A 17,526-nucleotide genomic window follows, 5' to 3' on the forward strand; every position below is an offset into this window, starting at 1 on the left:
TTGATCTTGTCACTAGTTACCGCTAGAACATCACCTTCACTATAATAAGAGTCATCAACATGTTCCATGTCCGTAGCTTCCTGCTTCTTCAACTCCTTCAATTCCAATCAGCCTCTTCTAGATCAGCTGGCTTTTCCGCCTTCAAGGATTTCAGAAGGCTTTGTTGTGCCAACGAATCTTTTACCCTAGACTGCCATAACTCAAAATTCCATGTACCATCAAACTTTGATACATCAAATTTTGTACTTGAACTGGCCATCTCAACAGTGCTCTGATACCAATTTGTTGAGATTAACCGGAACAAGAAACAATAATAATGGCAAAAAGGGTAAAGAAGGCAAGATTTATGTGGTTCGGCAATGTGCCTACGTCCACGGGAGTGAAAGTATTCTTTTATTATTTTTTATGGTGATAGTGGTGACACAACCCCTTAGGGATACGACCAATATATTTATAGGCATCTAATCCTTGTACACGAGGTCTACCCGTTTCACTCCTACTCCTAGTATGTGACAAACTCATATTCCTAATCCATATACGAGACAAACTCAACAGCAGAGTAGTTGGAATGAAATGGCTTGCTACCAGTTCACACCAGAAAAACATATAAACAAAACAAGTGAACGGACATACTATTTGAGCTAACTTGAAGATGCTGCTTAAACACTTCTCTATCAGTGGAGTAAGGCAATACGTGTGGTCAAAGGTGCCTCATCTCAGATGGACTCTTTTAAACATGAGGAAGAACAAAGCAAGGTAAGAAAATGACATTATTAGCCCTAACACTAACGCCTATTTAACTAAAGCTTAATGGAAGGACCAAAGTTGGAACAAATTTCATAGTCAACGATTTTTTTTTTTTTTTGTCCAAATTAAAAGACGGGGACCAATTTTAAAAAATTATAATAGTCGGAGGACCATTGATATGGCAATGAGACTATAATTAAAATCTTGACTCGCAATATTATACATAAAACATTTTTGTTTTTTTTTGGTACAATCAACATGATAATAGATAGAGTACTAAAATTAAATAAAACATATATGAATGCATAAAGGTTACACTTTTCGTCATGTATTATTAGAGACATTGAATGAATAATACAATATTGCATGTATGATTACTCTGCAAATAGCACACGGCGACGATATTTCCCAAGAGCCCATATTGGAAATATATTTCGGTATGAGGAATAGTTTAGGGTGCAATTTTTCATGAACGCTCCTGTGATTTCCTGCACACAATTAATTAATTAATTAATTACATAATAATAATAATAATAATAATAATAATAATAATAATAATAATAATAATAATAATAAGAGTTAATGAACAATTTGGTCTCTCAATTATTAGCAAATTGTCAATGTTGCCCCTCAATTGCTTATTCATCGATTTGGTCCCCGAAAACAATTATTTTTAGTCAATTTAGTCCCTCAGGTCGTCTTCTGTCGATGGCCAGAGGGACTAAATCAACTAAAAATAATTGCTTTCGGGGACCAAATTGACGGCCGGAGAGATTAAATCGACTAAAAATAATTATTTTTGGGGACCAAATTGATAAATAAACGATTGGGGGACTACATTAACAGTTCGCTAATAATTGAGGGACCAAATCGTTCATTAACTCTAATAATAATAATAATAATAATAATAATAATAATAATAATAATAATAATGGATAACTTTATCATTCTCCAAAAAGGTTGAATCCCCAACTCTGGCCCGACCAAGCAATGGCTCAGTAGACATGGCCAAATGCCAGTGTGCACAAGAAATCTGTCCACTTTAGACATAATCCCCACACTCCCACTGTCGAAATTCGAACTTTGATCTCTTCTTTAAAATATTGCCTACTGAACCAATGAGCTAAATCCGTGGGGCTAAATAATTTTATCCTAATTAGTCAGAGTGTTGAGTTGGTAATTATTGTTATTTTTATTATGAAAAATACAAGAATAATTAAGATGCCGTACCTGTTGTGGAAAATCACCGTCTTCCATTTGAGAGTTTATCAACAATTTTATTCCTCGATGTATAGGAGTTGGATCAATTTCAAACTGAAATTTTTGACAAATATAAATTGAACATTATTAATTAACCATAAAATTTTGTCTTCAATCCCATATTTCACTTTTTCATTTCCATATTCCAAAAAGCATGTCTTGCTTGCTTTTTATTTTTTATATTCTTTTTAAAAGGGCACTGTCACACTGGAAAATATCAAAATATGGACGAAGAGTACTATACCCCGCATTTTCCCACACTTGGTGAACAAATTTTCCAACTTTTTTAAGAGATATAAAATTTATAAATTATTTCCATTTTAATTTTTTTTTTCATCCAAACACGTTTTCCATTTTTTCACATATTGTTCCCAAAATATTGAATCCCCAACCTAAGGGCTTCCAACGCCCCCAAACTAAGGGCTTTCAACGCCCCAGCCCGACAGAACATCTGGAAGGTTGTAAATCATGATAATTCAGCTGAATACAGATGCTAGATCTTTGCTTATTGCGCACAAAGAGCCCCTCATTTTTTCACATATTGAATAGACATAAGATTGTTTTTGGTTCAACATTATAATATTTACAAGAGTAGCTTAGATGACTCACCTGACCAGCGTCAATCAGAGATAACAAAGCCCATGATGTTTGAACCAAATTTGAGCGGTTGCCTTCAAGATTGGTATACACCTATATATTGCAATAAATAAATCATTAAAATGGAATTATGAAGAAAGGCTAAAACAACTAAATTCTTTTTTGGATAATAGTATTTTAATTTTTTTTTGAGTGACGAAAGAACCCTTAGCCACTATCAGAGAGTGTGCATTAAGTAAATCCCATCTTGTGACTCAAGTCATCGCGATAAGATAAACTATCTTAGATTGCTCACAGCTGACCGACACAAACCAAGAAGGCCAATAGGCCACTCATGCTGAAAGTTGATGAACCTATGATCTTGTGGTTACCAAGTCAACAACCTAATCAACTTAGTTAGGATTGGTCATTTTTCTCCTAGATTTATTCTCTAATGTTTCTGACATGCGTGACAATAAAAACCTTTCACATATATTTATTGACCTACTTCGTTATCAAATGCAAAGTTGAACTAATGCAAAAAAAAAAAAAAAAATGCAAAGTTGAACAAATCCAGTAGTGTCGTAATAGATAAAGTAAATATTAAGAGGTAAATTCAATATAAGAATACAACATTATAGAAAAGTTATCAGCATTACTTCTCACAATAATTATACCTTTCTTGAGCTTGAAAGGTAACTTTCACCCCATCCACCATCTGGCAATTGCTTTGATATAAGAAAAGTACAAGCCTTGTAAAGAGACTCGCAATTATTGTAACTTTTTCCACAAGCAACTAACCCTCCCACTCCAAACCAACTCCCATAAGTATAGCAAATTCCCCAACTACCCGTCCTGCATCCATAAATAATATAATGTTTATTTTTCTTCAATTCGGAAACCTTAATGTTATCAAACATCACTGTCGTGGTCAGATTATATATGTTCCTTTTTTCCTTTTCATTTACTAATACAACGACGTACCATGACCCATCTGAATTTTGTGTATTTTGAATATATTGTAACCCTTTGGAGATGCAGCCATCAATTTCCTTTGTCCGGTGTCGTGGATGTAGCTTCTTGAAAAGCACTAAGGCTTGGATTGCCGCTGAAGTACACTCAACATACCTATAAATAATTCATTATTATTAACCGAGAGAAACCCGCAATCACTACCAAATACTATGCACTAGGTAAATTCCGCTTTGTGACCTTAGTCGGTAAAGGACCACGAAAGTGAAAATCAGCCTAGCTAGGTTGTCAACTTGTAACCTTGTGGTTAACAAGTTAATAGTTTGACCAACTTGACTAAAATTGTCTCGATCATTATTTGAGCAATATTAACCTACAGACTATAGAATAAATTCAAACTGAAAAAAAAAATTAATTGAAAATTATGCTTACTCTCTTTCTATAAGAGTGTCTTCAAAAAATTCGGTAGGGTTGAGTTTCTGATGCACATGGACACAAAATTAGACCCAAAGAATAATTTATACTTTTACGTATTACATAATTACAATATAACTTCTTTTTTTTTAAATAAAATAAAACAGAAGGCACTGCTGGAAATTATGGAATTTTTGACCACCTGAAAGTGATCTTAAATCAAGTCAAAAGCTTTTTCCCGACCACTTTTGGTATCCGGAAAAATCTTTGTTGCTATTTCCGACCACTTTTTGCTTTCAACTTGATTTAAAATCACTTACAGGTGGTCGGAAATTTCATAATTTCTAACAGTGATGGGAGATTAGAATAGTTCACCTCCAACCAACGATAGGCTCGCTGAGGCTCCCACGCTGGAAGACCACCATTGGGACTCTATGTTGATAATAATTTAAATGCTAATTAGGTTTTAGAATATAATAAAAATAAATAAATTTTATATATGTGATATTTATTTATTTGTTTTGATCAACATTAGCATACCTGCAATGATAAGATGACATTAACAGCATCGAACAAGCATTCAGTCTCAATTTTTTCCCCAACCAATTCTTCGGGCAGTTGTGAAAGTAATAGGGCAACCTATTTATAACCAAGAAATTAAGTTAAGGAATTGTTTAAAAAATAATTTAAAATTTTGAAAATTGAAAAAATAATTTTGAAGAATTCTATCTAGTACCTTAAGTCCTTCAGCAGTGCAGTCGGAGACTTGCCAACCATGGTCTTGCATGGAAAATGTCCAAGCCCCTTTTGAAATGTGTCGATACATTTTACTAAAATCTCCAGAGGGATTATCTCGTACCTATTTAATTGAAAAAAGTAATTAAAGTTAATTAAAAACATTACTCATATATACTGCATGCGGGAAATTAAATTTAATTAATCTTCTTAATCAGGATTATGAAATATTAATTGCATGCGTGGTTGAAGATCAGAGTACGTACCTGTGATGCTTTTATAAAGTGGTGTCCTTTCCTTAGGGTTTGGGCATATTGTTGAGTAAGGTCATCACTTGATAAGATTGCTTGAATAGCAAAGGCTGTATCCCACATTTGACACCCAAATGACTGCATATGGAAACAACATAATAATATTAATATATACTATTTATTATGGGTCACTTTGAAAACCTGGAAAATTATTTTTGTAAAATGATTTTCAGAAAATGGTGGTGGTGATGGAGATGGTAGTGGTTGTGGTGGTGTTGGTGGTGGTGGTGGTGGTAGTAGTGGTGGTGATGGTGGTGGTAGTGGTGGTGGTGTGGTAATGGCGGTGGTGCGTGGTGTGGTAGTGGCGGTGGTGTTGGTAGTGGTGGTGCGGTAGTGGCGGTGGTGTTGGTAGTGGTGGTGCGGTAGTGTTGGTGCGGTGATAGTGGTGATGCTGTGGTTCTGTTGTGGTGTGGTGGTGGTAATAATAATAATCCTGAAACTAATAACTTAAAAAAGAAGATGGGGAAGAAAGATGAAAAATAAATAATCCGAAAAATATCTTCCGATTAAAAAATTAGGAAGACATTTTTCCGTCAAATTGAACCTTTTTTCCTTTACCAGATCACCAGAATGAATATTTTTCTCTTACTTTATTTTCCTTGAGTACCTAAATACTGGAAAATCCAAAAGTCATTTTCTGAATTTTTCACAGGACCTAAAGGATGTAAAAAAAATGTATGTGTCAACCCATATAAATAGTACTCTATTAGTCAAAGTAATTTTTTTCTTATTTGCTTATTTATTTTCTTTAGTATTTTTTTTACATTTTTTTTTTTTTGTGTTTAATAGTACTTTTACAATAGTTTCTAAATATATAAATTTTGTATATTAATACTAAACTTAATATTATAATGAATTGAATTAAAAATAACTTGAAAGAAGTAACTGAGTAAGTGGAGCATGATTCTTGTATCAAAAGAGTTCCATTTTGATTACCTCCTTTATCCCGGCTAGTACACACCCTTAAGTCCTTAACCCCTTAGGCACTAACTGAAGTTTTTCTCGTCATCCAAATAATACAATATTAAAATTTGGGTGGTATATATATATAGTAAAAATTTGAGTTACCTGTATTTTCAAACCATCTTCAGCAATCCAAAAGTAATCAGGAAGGCGAGCAAGATGGCGTTTGCATGCTTCTGACGTTGGATCTTCCACCCAACAAGCCATAAGGCATAACACCTGCGTACGTACGTAGTGCACATCATAATTCATAACATATATATTATTTTAAACAATTCTTCTTTTTTTTTCCTTAGGAAAAAAAAAAAAAAAAAAAACTCACTTTTTCCACACAACCAATGCAAAGATATCTGCTGTTCTCATCCTCATAGTGAACATGCTCTATGGCGATCTTCAAAGCCTTCTCTCTTATTAGCTTGGTAAATGGCCATCTCCCCAAAATGGGCTCAGCAATATGGTGAACAAACCCCCATAACATATCTTGCATTAAAGGATGAGGGTAATACAGATCTTCCTGTGACAGGATTGACCGATCGGAGTTAAAATATAATTTAATTTGTCTTTTAATTCATGACATATATGATGACGTACTCCAACTAAATTAATCTATACTATATATAAAAACAAAATTCTGAAATTTTAACTTCCCGCCCAATTCCTAAGAAATCTCTCTTCCTATAAAATATATTGATTTCTACTTTCTCATTCGTACAATAATTCTGCGTTAAAATTCTATTCTAATATTAAAAAATAGTGTAATACAATCTATACTATCTATACTATATATAAAAATAAAATCCTGAAATTTTAACTTCCCGCCCAATTCCTAAAAAATCTCTCTTCCTAATAAAATATATTGATTTCTACAATAATTCTGGGTTAAAATTTTATTGGAATACTATAAAATTGTGTAATACTATTCCTATTCTAATCTATATCTATTTTATATATCAGTGTTGCAAAAATCGTGTCGCTGGCCGCGGCGAGGAAGGCCGGAATCGGCCTCCTCAGCTGCCGCCTCGCCGGCTGAACCGGCCTTTAATTATTATTATTTTTTTAAGTTGTAAAGTGTCAAAAGTTCGACACGGCATAACTTTTGACTCCGTTGTCCGTTTTGGACAAATATTTTTTTGAAATCGCGTATTTTTTCGAGATCTATCCTCCGCAAACTGTCGTAGGAGGATTGACCCACTAATTTCTAAAAAAAATGCTTTATTAAATACTTTCTAAGAAAAAACTATCAGAACCTTATGTTTTATTAATAAATTTTTTAATTTTTTAATTAAAAAATGTCCTGTGTATTATTTAATAATCTCTCTTTATAATTGGTTAAATTATTTAATTATGAGAAATTAGGGAATAATTAATGATGGTAATAGAAATCTAGAAGAATATAGAATTGAAGAATATTTAATTATTGTTATATTATTATTGTGACTCACGGAATACAATACAAGAATATTTAATCATTGTTATATTATTATTGTGCCTCACGGCCATTATATACTAACAGAACTTGAAAAGAAACTAATAATAATAATAATATAAGTGGTAATAATAATATCTAAAAGTAATTAAGTGTTAATAATAATAGATAGAATTGAAGAATATTTAATTATTGTGTAAAGTGTCAAAAGTTCGGCACGGCATAACTTTTGACTTCGTTGTCCGTTTTGGACAAATGTTTTTTTGAAATCGCGTATTTTTTCGAGATCTATCCACCGCAAACTGCCGTAGGCGGTTTGGCCCACCAATTTCAAAAAAAAATACTTTATTAAAGAGTTTCTAAGAAAAAACTATGAGAACCTTATGTTTTATTAATGAATTTTTAAAATTTTTAATTAAACAATTGTCCCGTGCATTATTTAATAATCTTTCTTTATAATTGGTCAAATTATTTAATTATGGTAAATTTAGGAATAATTAATGATGGTAATAGAAATCTGAGAAGAATATAGAATTGAACAATATTTAATTATTGTTATATTATTATTGTGACTCACGGAATACAAGAGTTAATGCCATTTTTTGTCCTAGACTTATTGGGGCATTGACACTTATTGGGGCATTTTTTGTCCTTGTATTTCTCCATCCATTGGTCACTGCTACATCCATTTCTTCAAACTGAGGTTATCCGCTTCAGTCCTTTCTAACATTAAGAAACCATCTTCACCCAACTAACAATCACGAATTTTACATTTGACATCAATCTCAAGATAATGGAAACAAGTGCAGTTGGAATAGAAAGGGCGTTAGTCCATGCCTGTGGAAATTTTGTCGAGCATACAACATAACTAGCAAAGTCAGGAATATCACCCAACCCCTCCCTTAACCTTTCTGCATCAACTATAATAGGTATGCCCCTACTCTTTGCCTCCTGCACTACAATCAAAGTACTCTCATGCAGCCTTCCATCTAAGTAGACAATATTTACTCCAAGCGCTGAAGACAATTTTGATTTGGGTATGTAGACCCTCAGATATCATGGGTGGATATCCTGGAGTGAAAATGCACGTGCGAGTTTTTTTTTTTTTTTTTGGTTGTCAACAATGACATATGTGAATGGTGAGTTTCCTCCTTTGGACACCACCATAAAAGATGTATCAACACCATCCCTTTCAAGCTCATCAAGTATTCTTTCGCCATGCGAGTCATCAGCAACCTTAGATATGATCCTTGGATTAAGACCAAGACGAATTTTATCATCCGGGTTTTATCAAAGCATTGTCAGTGTTACCACCTCCTTGAACCTCAAAGCTGGTGCTCCGAATTTTATCATCCGGGTTGGGGAATGAAGCTACAGCAGCCAGGAAGTCAACACCGGCCATTCCAACACCTAAGACAATGCGATTTTTGGGGAGCGACGGATTCCACATTTTCAGCTTGAAACTTCAATGAATTTTAGGTAGAATAACAGATTTTTTGAGGTTGTGCACCAAGTAGTTGTGGTCAGAGAGAGAGAGATGGGAAGGATATTTGTGGTCAATATGGAAGGGAGGACTTACAGGTGCAAATTCTACATCACGCCATCTACAACTACAACTGCTATTTACCATAGGAGGGTTCGCCGACCTGCTGCCCTCTCTGCTTCGCCGGAACCAAAAACCATCGGTGAAGGCCCCAACCTCGCCGGATCTGTTGCTGCACCGCCAGATCTGCCTTACTGGTCCGTCGCCGGAAGGAGTTACTGTCTCGTATGCTCGCCGCCGTACCCACAACTCGCCTGAGAAGAACCTTGCTGCTACTCACTACCGACGGTTACTACTTAGCCACCAAGTCTCGCCATCTCGCCTCACAGGAGTCACAGTAGCGCTGGTCTAAACAAGATTAGAAGAATAAGACATAAAAAGACAGAAAAGCCCTTCTAATTCACGGTCAACAAACGGCTTCATTGACGGAGGATCAAAACTGTCCAACGACCAATAACAGTGTCTACTAAGTGCAATTTTTATTATGGAGGATGAAAAGTGTCAATGCCTCAATTAAGTCTAGGACCAAAAATGGCTTTAACTCCGGAATACAATATAAGAATATTTAATTATGGTTATATTATTATTGTGCCTCACGACCATTATATACTAACAGTACTTGAAAAGAAACTAATAATAATAATAATAATAATAATAATAATAATAATAATAATAATAATATCTAAAAGTAATTAAGTGTTAATAATAATAGTAAGAATATTAACGTAAGAGTTGTAACATAATTATAGAATAAATTGTAATATTTAATAACTATAGTTTAGGATTAAATTTGGAATTGTCAGGAAAGATAAACGACCTCTGGTGAAATCAACTCTTAAATAATTATATATCGATTTAAATATTCTTAATATATTACAACAATTCCATTCCGTGCATCGCACGGGTGAAAATACTAGTTGATATAAAACGAAAATATTAATAGTTACCCTGGCACAAGTATTCCTGGCATGGTTCCAATTGATTTTAGCATATGATTGGGAATGAATCTCCTTCCTTAATGATTCCACCAATGACGTTATCTTTCCGACAAACCGCTTCCCATATAGATACGACATCGGCATGTACACTAACCGGCAATAACACAGCATTTTTCCTGCAGCTTTCATGCATTCATCAATACTCTATAGGTCCGGGGTGTAGCAACAAAAATGGGCCCTATATGAAATTAATATACTCCTTTCGTTCCATTTTATGTGTCTGATTCGATTTCCGAAGCTTGAATGAAATTATTTTTAATTCAATTTTTCATAATATTAAGTTTAATTATTATAAAAAATTTATATATTTAGAAACTACACTAAAAGTACTATTAAACACACAAAAAAAAAAAAAAAAAAAAAGATATTCATAATAAAATATGAAACATAATTAATTTGATAAAATAGTTTGAATAGAAAACACTTTATAAATCACATATCTTCTATATTGATAAATACTTTTTCGATTTCCGAAGCTTGAATGAAATTATTTTTAATTCAATTTTTCATAATATTAAGTTTAATTATTATAAAAAATTTATATATTTAGAAACTACACTAAAAGTACTATTAAACACACAAAAAAAAAAAAAAAAAAGATATTCATAATAAAATATGAAACATAATTAATTTGATAAAATAGTTTGAATAGAAAACACTTTATAAATCACATATCTTCTATATTGATAAATACTTTTTCTTTTAGTTTTATTATAAGGAAAGGAGATATCACATATACAAGATCGCCTCCACTGAGGCTCGAACCCACATATACTTTTTCTTTTAGTTATATCAATTTCAATTTTTTCTAGATTAATTTTTTTTTTTGAAAGCTACTGGTTCTATTACATTGTAGTATCTGTTCATATACTTTCTCAACCTACTGAAACACAAAGAACCAATAACGCCTCCACTGAGGCTCGAACTCATAATCTTCCAAATGGAAGTCCAACCCGGATACCATTAGTCCTCCTCTACTCAATTTTTTCTAGATTAATTTAAATACGATGACACACAATAGAATTTCTAAACTACATTAACTAGATAATTCATAATAAAAGTAACTATCTTTTAAAATATTTTTCGGTCTATATTATAAATCTCACTATAATTATAGAAAGGTAAAAAAAAAAATCACAAAGTTGCAAATTTTTTTGAAATAGAAATAAATTTCATAAGTAACAATTTTAATACTAGATAATAATATATCTAAATAGTAGAGAGTGAAGTTTAATTTAACTGAACATATAAGGATTCAACCCCCAAAACCTTTAACATGCAAACAAAGAACTTACCAACTATGCTAACTAACAATTCAATAACAAAGATGTATATTAAATACTTATGCAATAACTCTATAGTATAAATATAACATAGTGAGCTGAGGTGGGGGCCCCCTTTCAAGTGTGGGCCCTGGGCAAGGCCCAACCTGCCCTTGCCCAGGGCCGGGCCTGGTTTTATTTTAGGTTTGAAAATGATGGTTTAAGAATTACAAAATGAAATTATGGGATATAACTTATAATAAGAACAAAATTGCTTTCATAAAGTCAACAAACTAATTATTGTAATCCAAGCATGTAGGTTTCTTTTGTAAATATTGTGAGATTGACACAATTTAACTATTGTTTCTATCATATATGGATATATCGTTCTCACTACATACACGGGTTGTCTTTAATTAAAATTTCATAATGTTTAACTTTATGTGATGAGTCGAAATACTATTCATATAGGATACAAAATGCTCAATAAAATATAAAGTAAGTCTTAGCTATATACAGTTTGAGCCCCTAATAATTATAAAAATAATGGGTGATATATATATATATATATATATATATATATATATATATATATATATATATATATATATATATACACACACACACACACACACACATATACACGTGTGTGTGTGTGCGCGTGCATGCGTGTGTGTGTGTGTGTGTCGTTTCAATAAAAATATGGGTCTTGTCTATTTAGAAAAACAAGAAACATTATCTAAAAGACCTCTGAAAAATAACAATAGAACTGAGGTAATTGAGTCCAAATATATTTGAACTTTATATTATTATATTCTATAACAAAAATAATAAAAATTTTGTAAAAATATAATGCATAAAAATTCAACAAAGAAAAACATACAATACAAAATTTTATTTAAAAATTACATTTTTAGTGCATATTTAAATTAAAAAAAATATTTATCAAAATTTCAAAGTCAATTCTTTCTAAAATTTTATTTTCAATTACAATTAAGACTAGTCTATGGGTTCTAAAAACATATTTATCAAGTATAAAAATAATGACTTTATATATATGAACAGATACTACATTGTCATAGAGTCAGTAGCATTCAAAAAATATAAAACGTAAATGAAAATGAAATACTGAAAGAAATTAACATAAAATTAAAATTCGTAAATGATTTTGTATCTGCATAAAAATTGTCATTTTAAAGTTAAATTTTGAATTATATTTATTATATATGTTGCCAAAAGTTTTTCAATAAATATTATGTTTTTTAGTTTATATTACACATAATTTTTTTTAAAAGAGAGTCCGGCCAAATTCAACTATATTGGACCTTTATTTATTTATTTATTATTTTTTTTTTTATGATCGACACTAATGAAATGCATCCAACATAAATGTTACACAAATAAAAAAAAAAAAAATTAAACTGATTTTGATGAAATGAAAATTAATAATGGGAAACCTGGATGAATAGGAAATAATTTAGGGAGAAGCCAAAACTCAGGTGGCAATGGGTTACACCCTTCCCATTCATAGACTCCAAGTACCTGCCGGAAAAAATTAATTAGAACAACTGTAATCATTTATTAATGTACTTTTTTTTTTTTTGAAGTCATTAATGTACTCTTTTTAAAAAAATTTAAAATTACAAAAAAAAAAAAAAAAAAAAAAACGTGGGAAATGGGGATAACGTTGTATCTCGACAAAAATAGTAATAAAATGAATTCCCCAAAAAACATATGTATAAATGATACTCTTTAATGCGTACGGCAAGCCAGAATTTTCCCCAAGAAGGAATGGCAACCGCGCCGCCGTGGTCAAGGATCCACCGGCGGCTGCTAGCCACAGTCGTGTCCTCTCCTCTGTCGTCTTCTGCTTCTTCTCCTAACAGTCTCAATGCGATGTAGCTCAGAACCGTCCCAAACATTGTGCTGTGACCCTCTATGTGAAATCCCCAACCACCATCTTCATTCTGTGGTCCCACCCAAATAATATTAAAAAAAAAATATTAAAATGAACTTAAACTACCCTAATCATTTATATATTTGAACTAATAATTAAGCATCACCATCTTCAAATGTTAGTTAATAAAAACATCGAGTTATAATAATCAAATAATAATAATAATAATAATAAATTATATAGAATGAGACTTGATAGCTAGCTAGTAGCTTAGTAATAATAATAAAGAAATTAAAGAATACTATTGTCTAACTTATTCATTCATCCCATTATCACGGGTATGTATAAGAGTACTATTCAATTTAAATTATACTCGGCAGTTATAATTTGATGATAAATTACATTAATTTATTTAAATTTTCAAAAAAAACATTAATTTATTTAAATTTGATAATATCTATTTCCCATCCACTTTCAAAAAAAGAAAAGAAAAAAGCTAAGCATGCATTTTTAACCTGATGATTGTATATATAACGGATGATCTCCTTTTGATGTTCTGCTGATAAAACGTCATTCACCATTCCCATGACATACAACGATATTACCTGCACAATTCATTAAGATCAGATTTTTTGTACAATTTAAATATATTTCAAAATTTTAACCCTTAGTTGTATAAATATGTAAAGTGACATAAATAACAAACAAACAAACCAACCAACAAAAGTGTGTGTATATATAGTGTGATGAGGGAAACTCGGGCACAACCACTACTCATTGAGTAATCCTGTCTTGTGATCCTAACAGGCAAAGCTAAGAACAAAAAATACCAATAAAGTACTTATGGTTAGAGTCAATGAAATTGTAACTGGCGGGCCTTATGGTTACCAAGTGAATTATTGACTAAATTAAGAGTAAATAATACAGAAATATATACAAGTACGTGGCAAGTGGTTGAAGGCCGCCGTGCAGTAGTAGCAGCTGCCGGCACGTATGTGTGCGCAATAATAATGCATTTACTCTTCGAAAAGGTTGAACCCTAATCTTAAGGGTCCCACACCTCGATCAGAGAATCTGAGAGGATGTAAATCAAATAATGCATTTATTAGTGTTACCAGAGGTTGCAGGAAGAACAAAGGACCAGCAGACTCGGCAGGCCAATGCCCATCACGGCCTTGTATGGTTGAATAGAAACTTATGCTCCTTATCACACTGGTTTTCACCGCGTCTCCGGTTATGTCCTCCGTTTTCTCCACCTTAACCGCCGCCGGAATCCCACCGCACGGCTTCTCCTTCCTTAGCTGCAAATTTAGAAGACGTACCATACCAACGAATTGAACAAACAAAACGATGGAGCTGAGGTTTAATTTGATCGAATTGGTAAATAATTAAATGGTATATAATATAAAAAAGAAAAAGCAATTAAGCAACGTAACCTGCATGCGCATGATCAAGTCGGAGCTTTGCTTGCAGCGGAACCTGTTGTTGGTGAAATCTCGGCGCATTTGTTGAACCTGAGCTCTCTCCTCCGGCGTTCCGGCGTCGGGGTCGAACTCCCAGTGTTGCCTTCCGATGTGGTCGTTGGTGGTCGTCAGCCACCGCCCCTTCCCCTCCGCAATCTTCAACTTCCACATCCTCCGATAGATCAACCACGATATGATCTTTAATTTCTCAGCTCCACTGTACTACAATAAACAGGTACCTTAAATAATTAGCTTCGATCTTCAACTGCAAGCTAAGTATGAATTAGCTTATATATATATATACACACACATGATCAGCGGTAGGTGATAACTTGATTTTCGTAATGCTAACCCTGCTAGCTACCTTAGCTTGTGAACCACCAGTTCCTTAATATGTCCAAACAGTGCCATTATCTAGCTATCCCATTAATTAATCTAACATTTAGCACTTTACTAGTGGTTCACGACATTTGACATTGAAACACCATTACGTACCTCTACTCTCATCTGTCCTTTTTGGATACAAATTGTTAGTGTACGTGTAGTACACGTTAATCCTATGTAAATTGGCAATTTATGTGACAATTTGATGTTGTTTAAATTATAATAAAAACCTTGGGCTGTCTCTTTTTTTTTTTTTTTTTTTTTTGTGAAACTACATCAACGGTCAAGATGCAAACAGAATGGTTTTAAAAGAATGAAGTTAGCGCTATGAAAGGCTATTTACGTGGACAAAATAAGTGATGGTGAGCTGTTGATTATTTTGAGTGGCAATGGAGGGCTATTCTTAGGGAAAGGTGTTAAAGTCTACACATATAAAAGGAAAGCACTTTCTTCATTTGTCACTTACGGATTTAAGAACTGCTAATTTGGGAAAAAGGAATTCTACACAAAACCTATCATACTAATCTGTTTATTATATTATTCTTTAATTTGTGGGGTTTTGTACCTGAGTCAGTTGAAGCTTCGCTTGAAGATTGTTATGGTATGTACGGTTCAATATTGAGTAGGTGTTAGGAAGGGTTGTGGTAGTAACGGCTGATAGCCATTTGTACTTACCTATTGTATAACTCATTGGTGAACATCTATAGTGGATTGGGCAGACGTGGGTTACCCCGCAGGAGAAACGCTCCGAACTACATAACAATTTCATTGTGTTCTTTGTTTTATTTTATATTTTTAATTTCAGTTATTTACAATTGATTAAATAACCTAATTAATGGACGTAATTGCTGCATAACATAAAATCAAGTAAAATTCTAAGTTAAATGTTGAATTCAAGATTTATGGTACAATTTCACAAATGAAAGGGACATCATATGGATCATAGACATTATTTCATACCACAAAAATACGTAAATTTAAAAAGTTAAATAAAAATATATGAGTAAAATATAAGTCATATTTTCGTTCATTCATTTTTAAAGCTTATTAAAATTTTACCTTAAGCTAGCCTTTTTAACCAAACCTTTCGTCATATTCATTAAGGATAAATTAGGAAATTTTAAGAAAAAATTAAAATTTGATGAAAAAATTAAAATTTAATGAATCTGAATCATTCATTTGATTAAAAATTTTACCCATTATAGGCACTCTCTTGGGCTCTTATTAGTATAGTAGATATATATAATATAAAATTTAACATAAACTTTGGTCAAATAATTAGTCCGACTAAATACATAACATTCAAAGTTAAGCATCAAAGATTATAAATGAAGAACTTTAAAAATCATTTAATTTTTATGCATTTAAAAAAAAAATTTAGATTAATTGTTTTTTTTTGTTTAATTAATCTTCTTTTGATTATTTAGATCAGAACAAAACTTAATATTTTAATTATACTTTTGCATTATTGGTATGATTTAGGTTGTTATGGTATCAAAATTTTTTGTATGTATTTTTATAATGGTACAATTGTACATTACTTTACAAATATTATATTTTTTTTATCGGACAAAATTGTTCTTACATACCTGCGCGACCTAACTACAAAGTTATTGATCATAAATACAATTACATCTGGACTCTAAAATTGTAGGACCATTTTCCAAAGAATTGACAATGTTGACATCCCACTGGCTCCAATTGAACAAGTTTACATATCAAAATTTTATCAATGCATGAAAACTTCTAAATAAATTTGTAAGTTTATTTTTACTATATCATTATAACAATATCTATTTTAACTATATATTTTGAGTTATTTATTATCATCCTCTATTGACATAAATTGTAACAATTGTCATTGACACACTCTTAAAACAATTTGTCTCAACAACGAATGTAAATTTAAAAAAAAAAAATCAATGATTTCATATTGTTGATGAAAAGTATGTACGCCACTTTATTACTCTTATTAAATTAAATAAATTAGTATCTACAACAAAAAATAATACATATGCATTTAATTAATTTAGATTTAGATGTCTATAATGCATTTATTTAAAAAAAAAAATTATTCATTATACAAAATTTTAAAGAGATATAATTTCATTAGTTATATTATCTTTATTTTCTACTGACGGTAATAATGTTACCGGTAATAATAATATTATACTAACGCAATGTGAGAGAGTAACAATAGTTGTATTGCCTTAGTTTCAGTATAGAAAATACAGTGTGTCCTTTGCTAGCTGAGGAGAACCCCATTTATACTAGGGTCCTAACGGTAACAACATGGGACATAAATGGGGAGCCTAAGCTTTAATTTTAATTCTCTCTCATCAATGGGGGCTTCAATGCTGGCTTCAATTGCAGTAAAGGAGGCATCTGTTGGAATTCTGTCCGTTAAGGTTCTGCCCGTTGGTTTTCATGTGGTGCCGGGTTGGATGCCCACTTGTGATCCGGGTCGGGTTCCAGCCCTATTATCCTGTCACCAGTCCCCCCTACTCCTAGTCAACGGATGTGTTTGAGTTGACTTGGGAGTAAAGCTGAATCTTATTTTGATCCTGTGTAGAAT

General features: G+C 32.2%; 1 protein-coding gene across 1 annotated transcript; it reads right to left on the reverse strand.

The window, feature by feature from the left end:
* Window positions 1-940: 940 nt before the first annotated feature.
* On the reverse strand, window positions 941-14,784 carry LOC109184947 (lupeol synthase-like). Its single transcript, XM_019334944.1, has 18 exons — window positions 14,541-14,784; window positions 14,220-14,405; window positions 13,620-13,709; window positions 12,971-13,174; window positions 12,665-12,749; window positions 9,895-10,061; window positions 6,301-6,492; window positions 6,084-6,197; window positions 4,971-5,093; window positions 4,706-4,828; window positions 4,510-4,608; window positions 4,345-4,401; window positions 3,988-4,034; window positions 3,568-3,711; window positions 3,261-3,438; window positions 2,617-2,697; window positions 1,978-2,061; window positions 941-1,235 (listed from the first exon to the last, which is right to left on the reverse strand). Exons 1-18 carry the CDS (start codon window positions 14,736-14,738, stop codon window positions 1,122-1,124), a joined length of 2,286 nt encoding a protein of 761 aa, XP_019190489.1. The 5' UTR covers window positions 14,739-14,784; the 3' UTR covers window positions 941-1,121.
* Between the last annotated feature and the right edge of the window lie 2,742 nt (window positions 14,785-17,526).

The sequence above is a fragment of the Ipomoea nil genome, unplaced genomic scaffold (genome assembly GCF_001879475.1).
Source record: "Ipomoea nil cultivar Tokyo-kokei standard unplaced genomic scaffold, Asagao_1.1 scaffold1298, whole genome shotgun sequence".
NCBI classification, from domain to species: Eukaryota; Viridiplantae; Streptophyta; class Magnoliopsida; order Solanales; family Convolvulaceae; genus Ipomoea; species Ipomoea nil.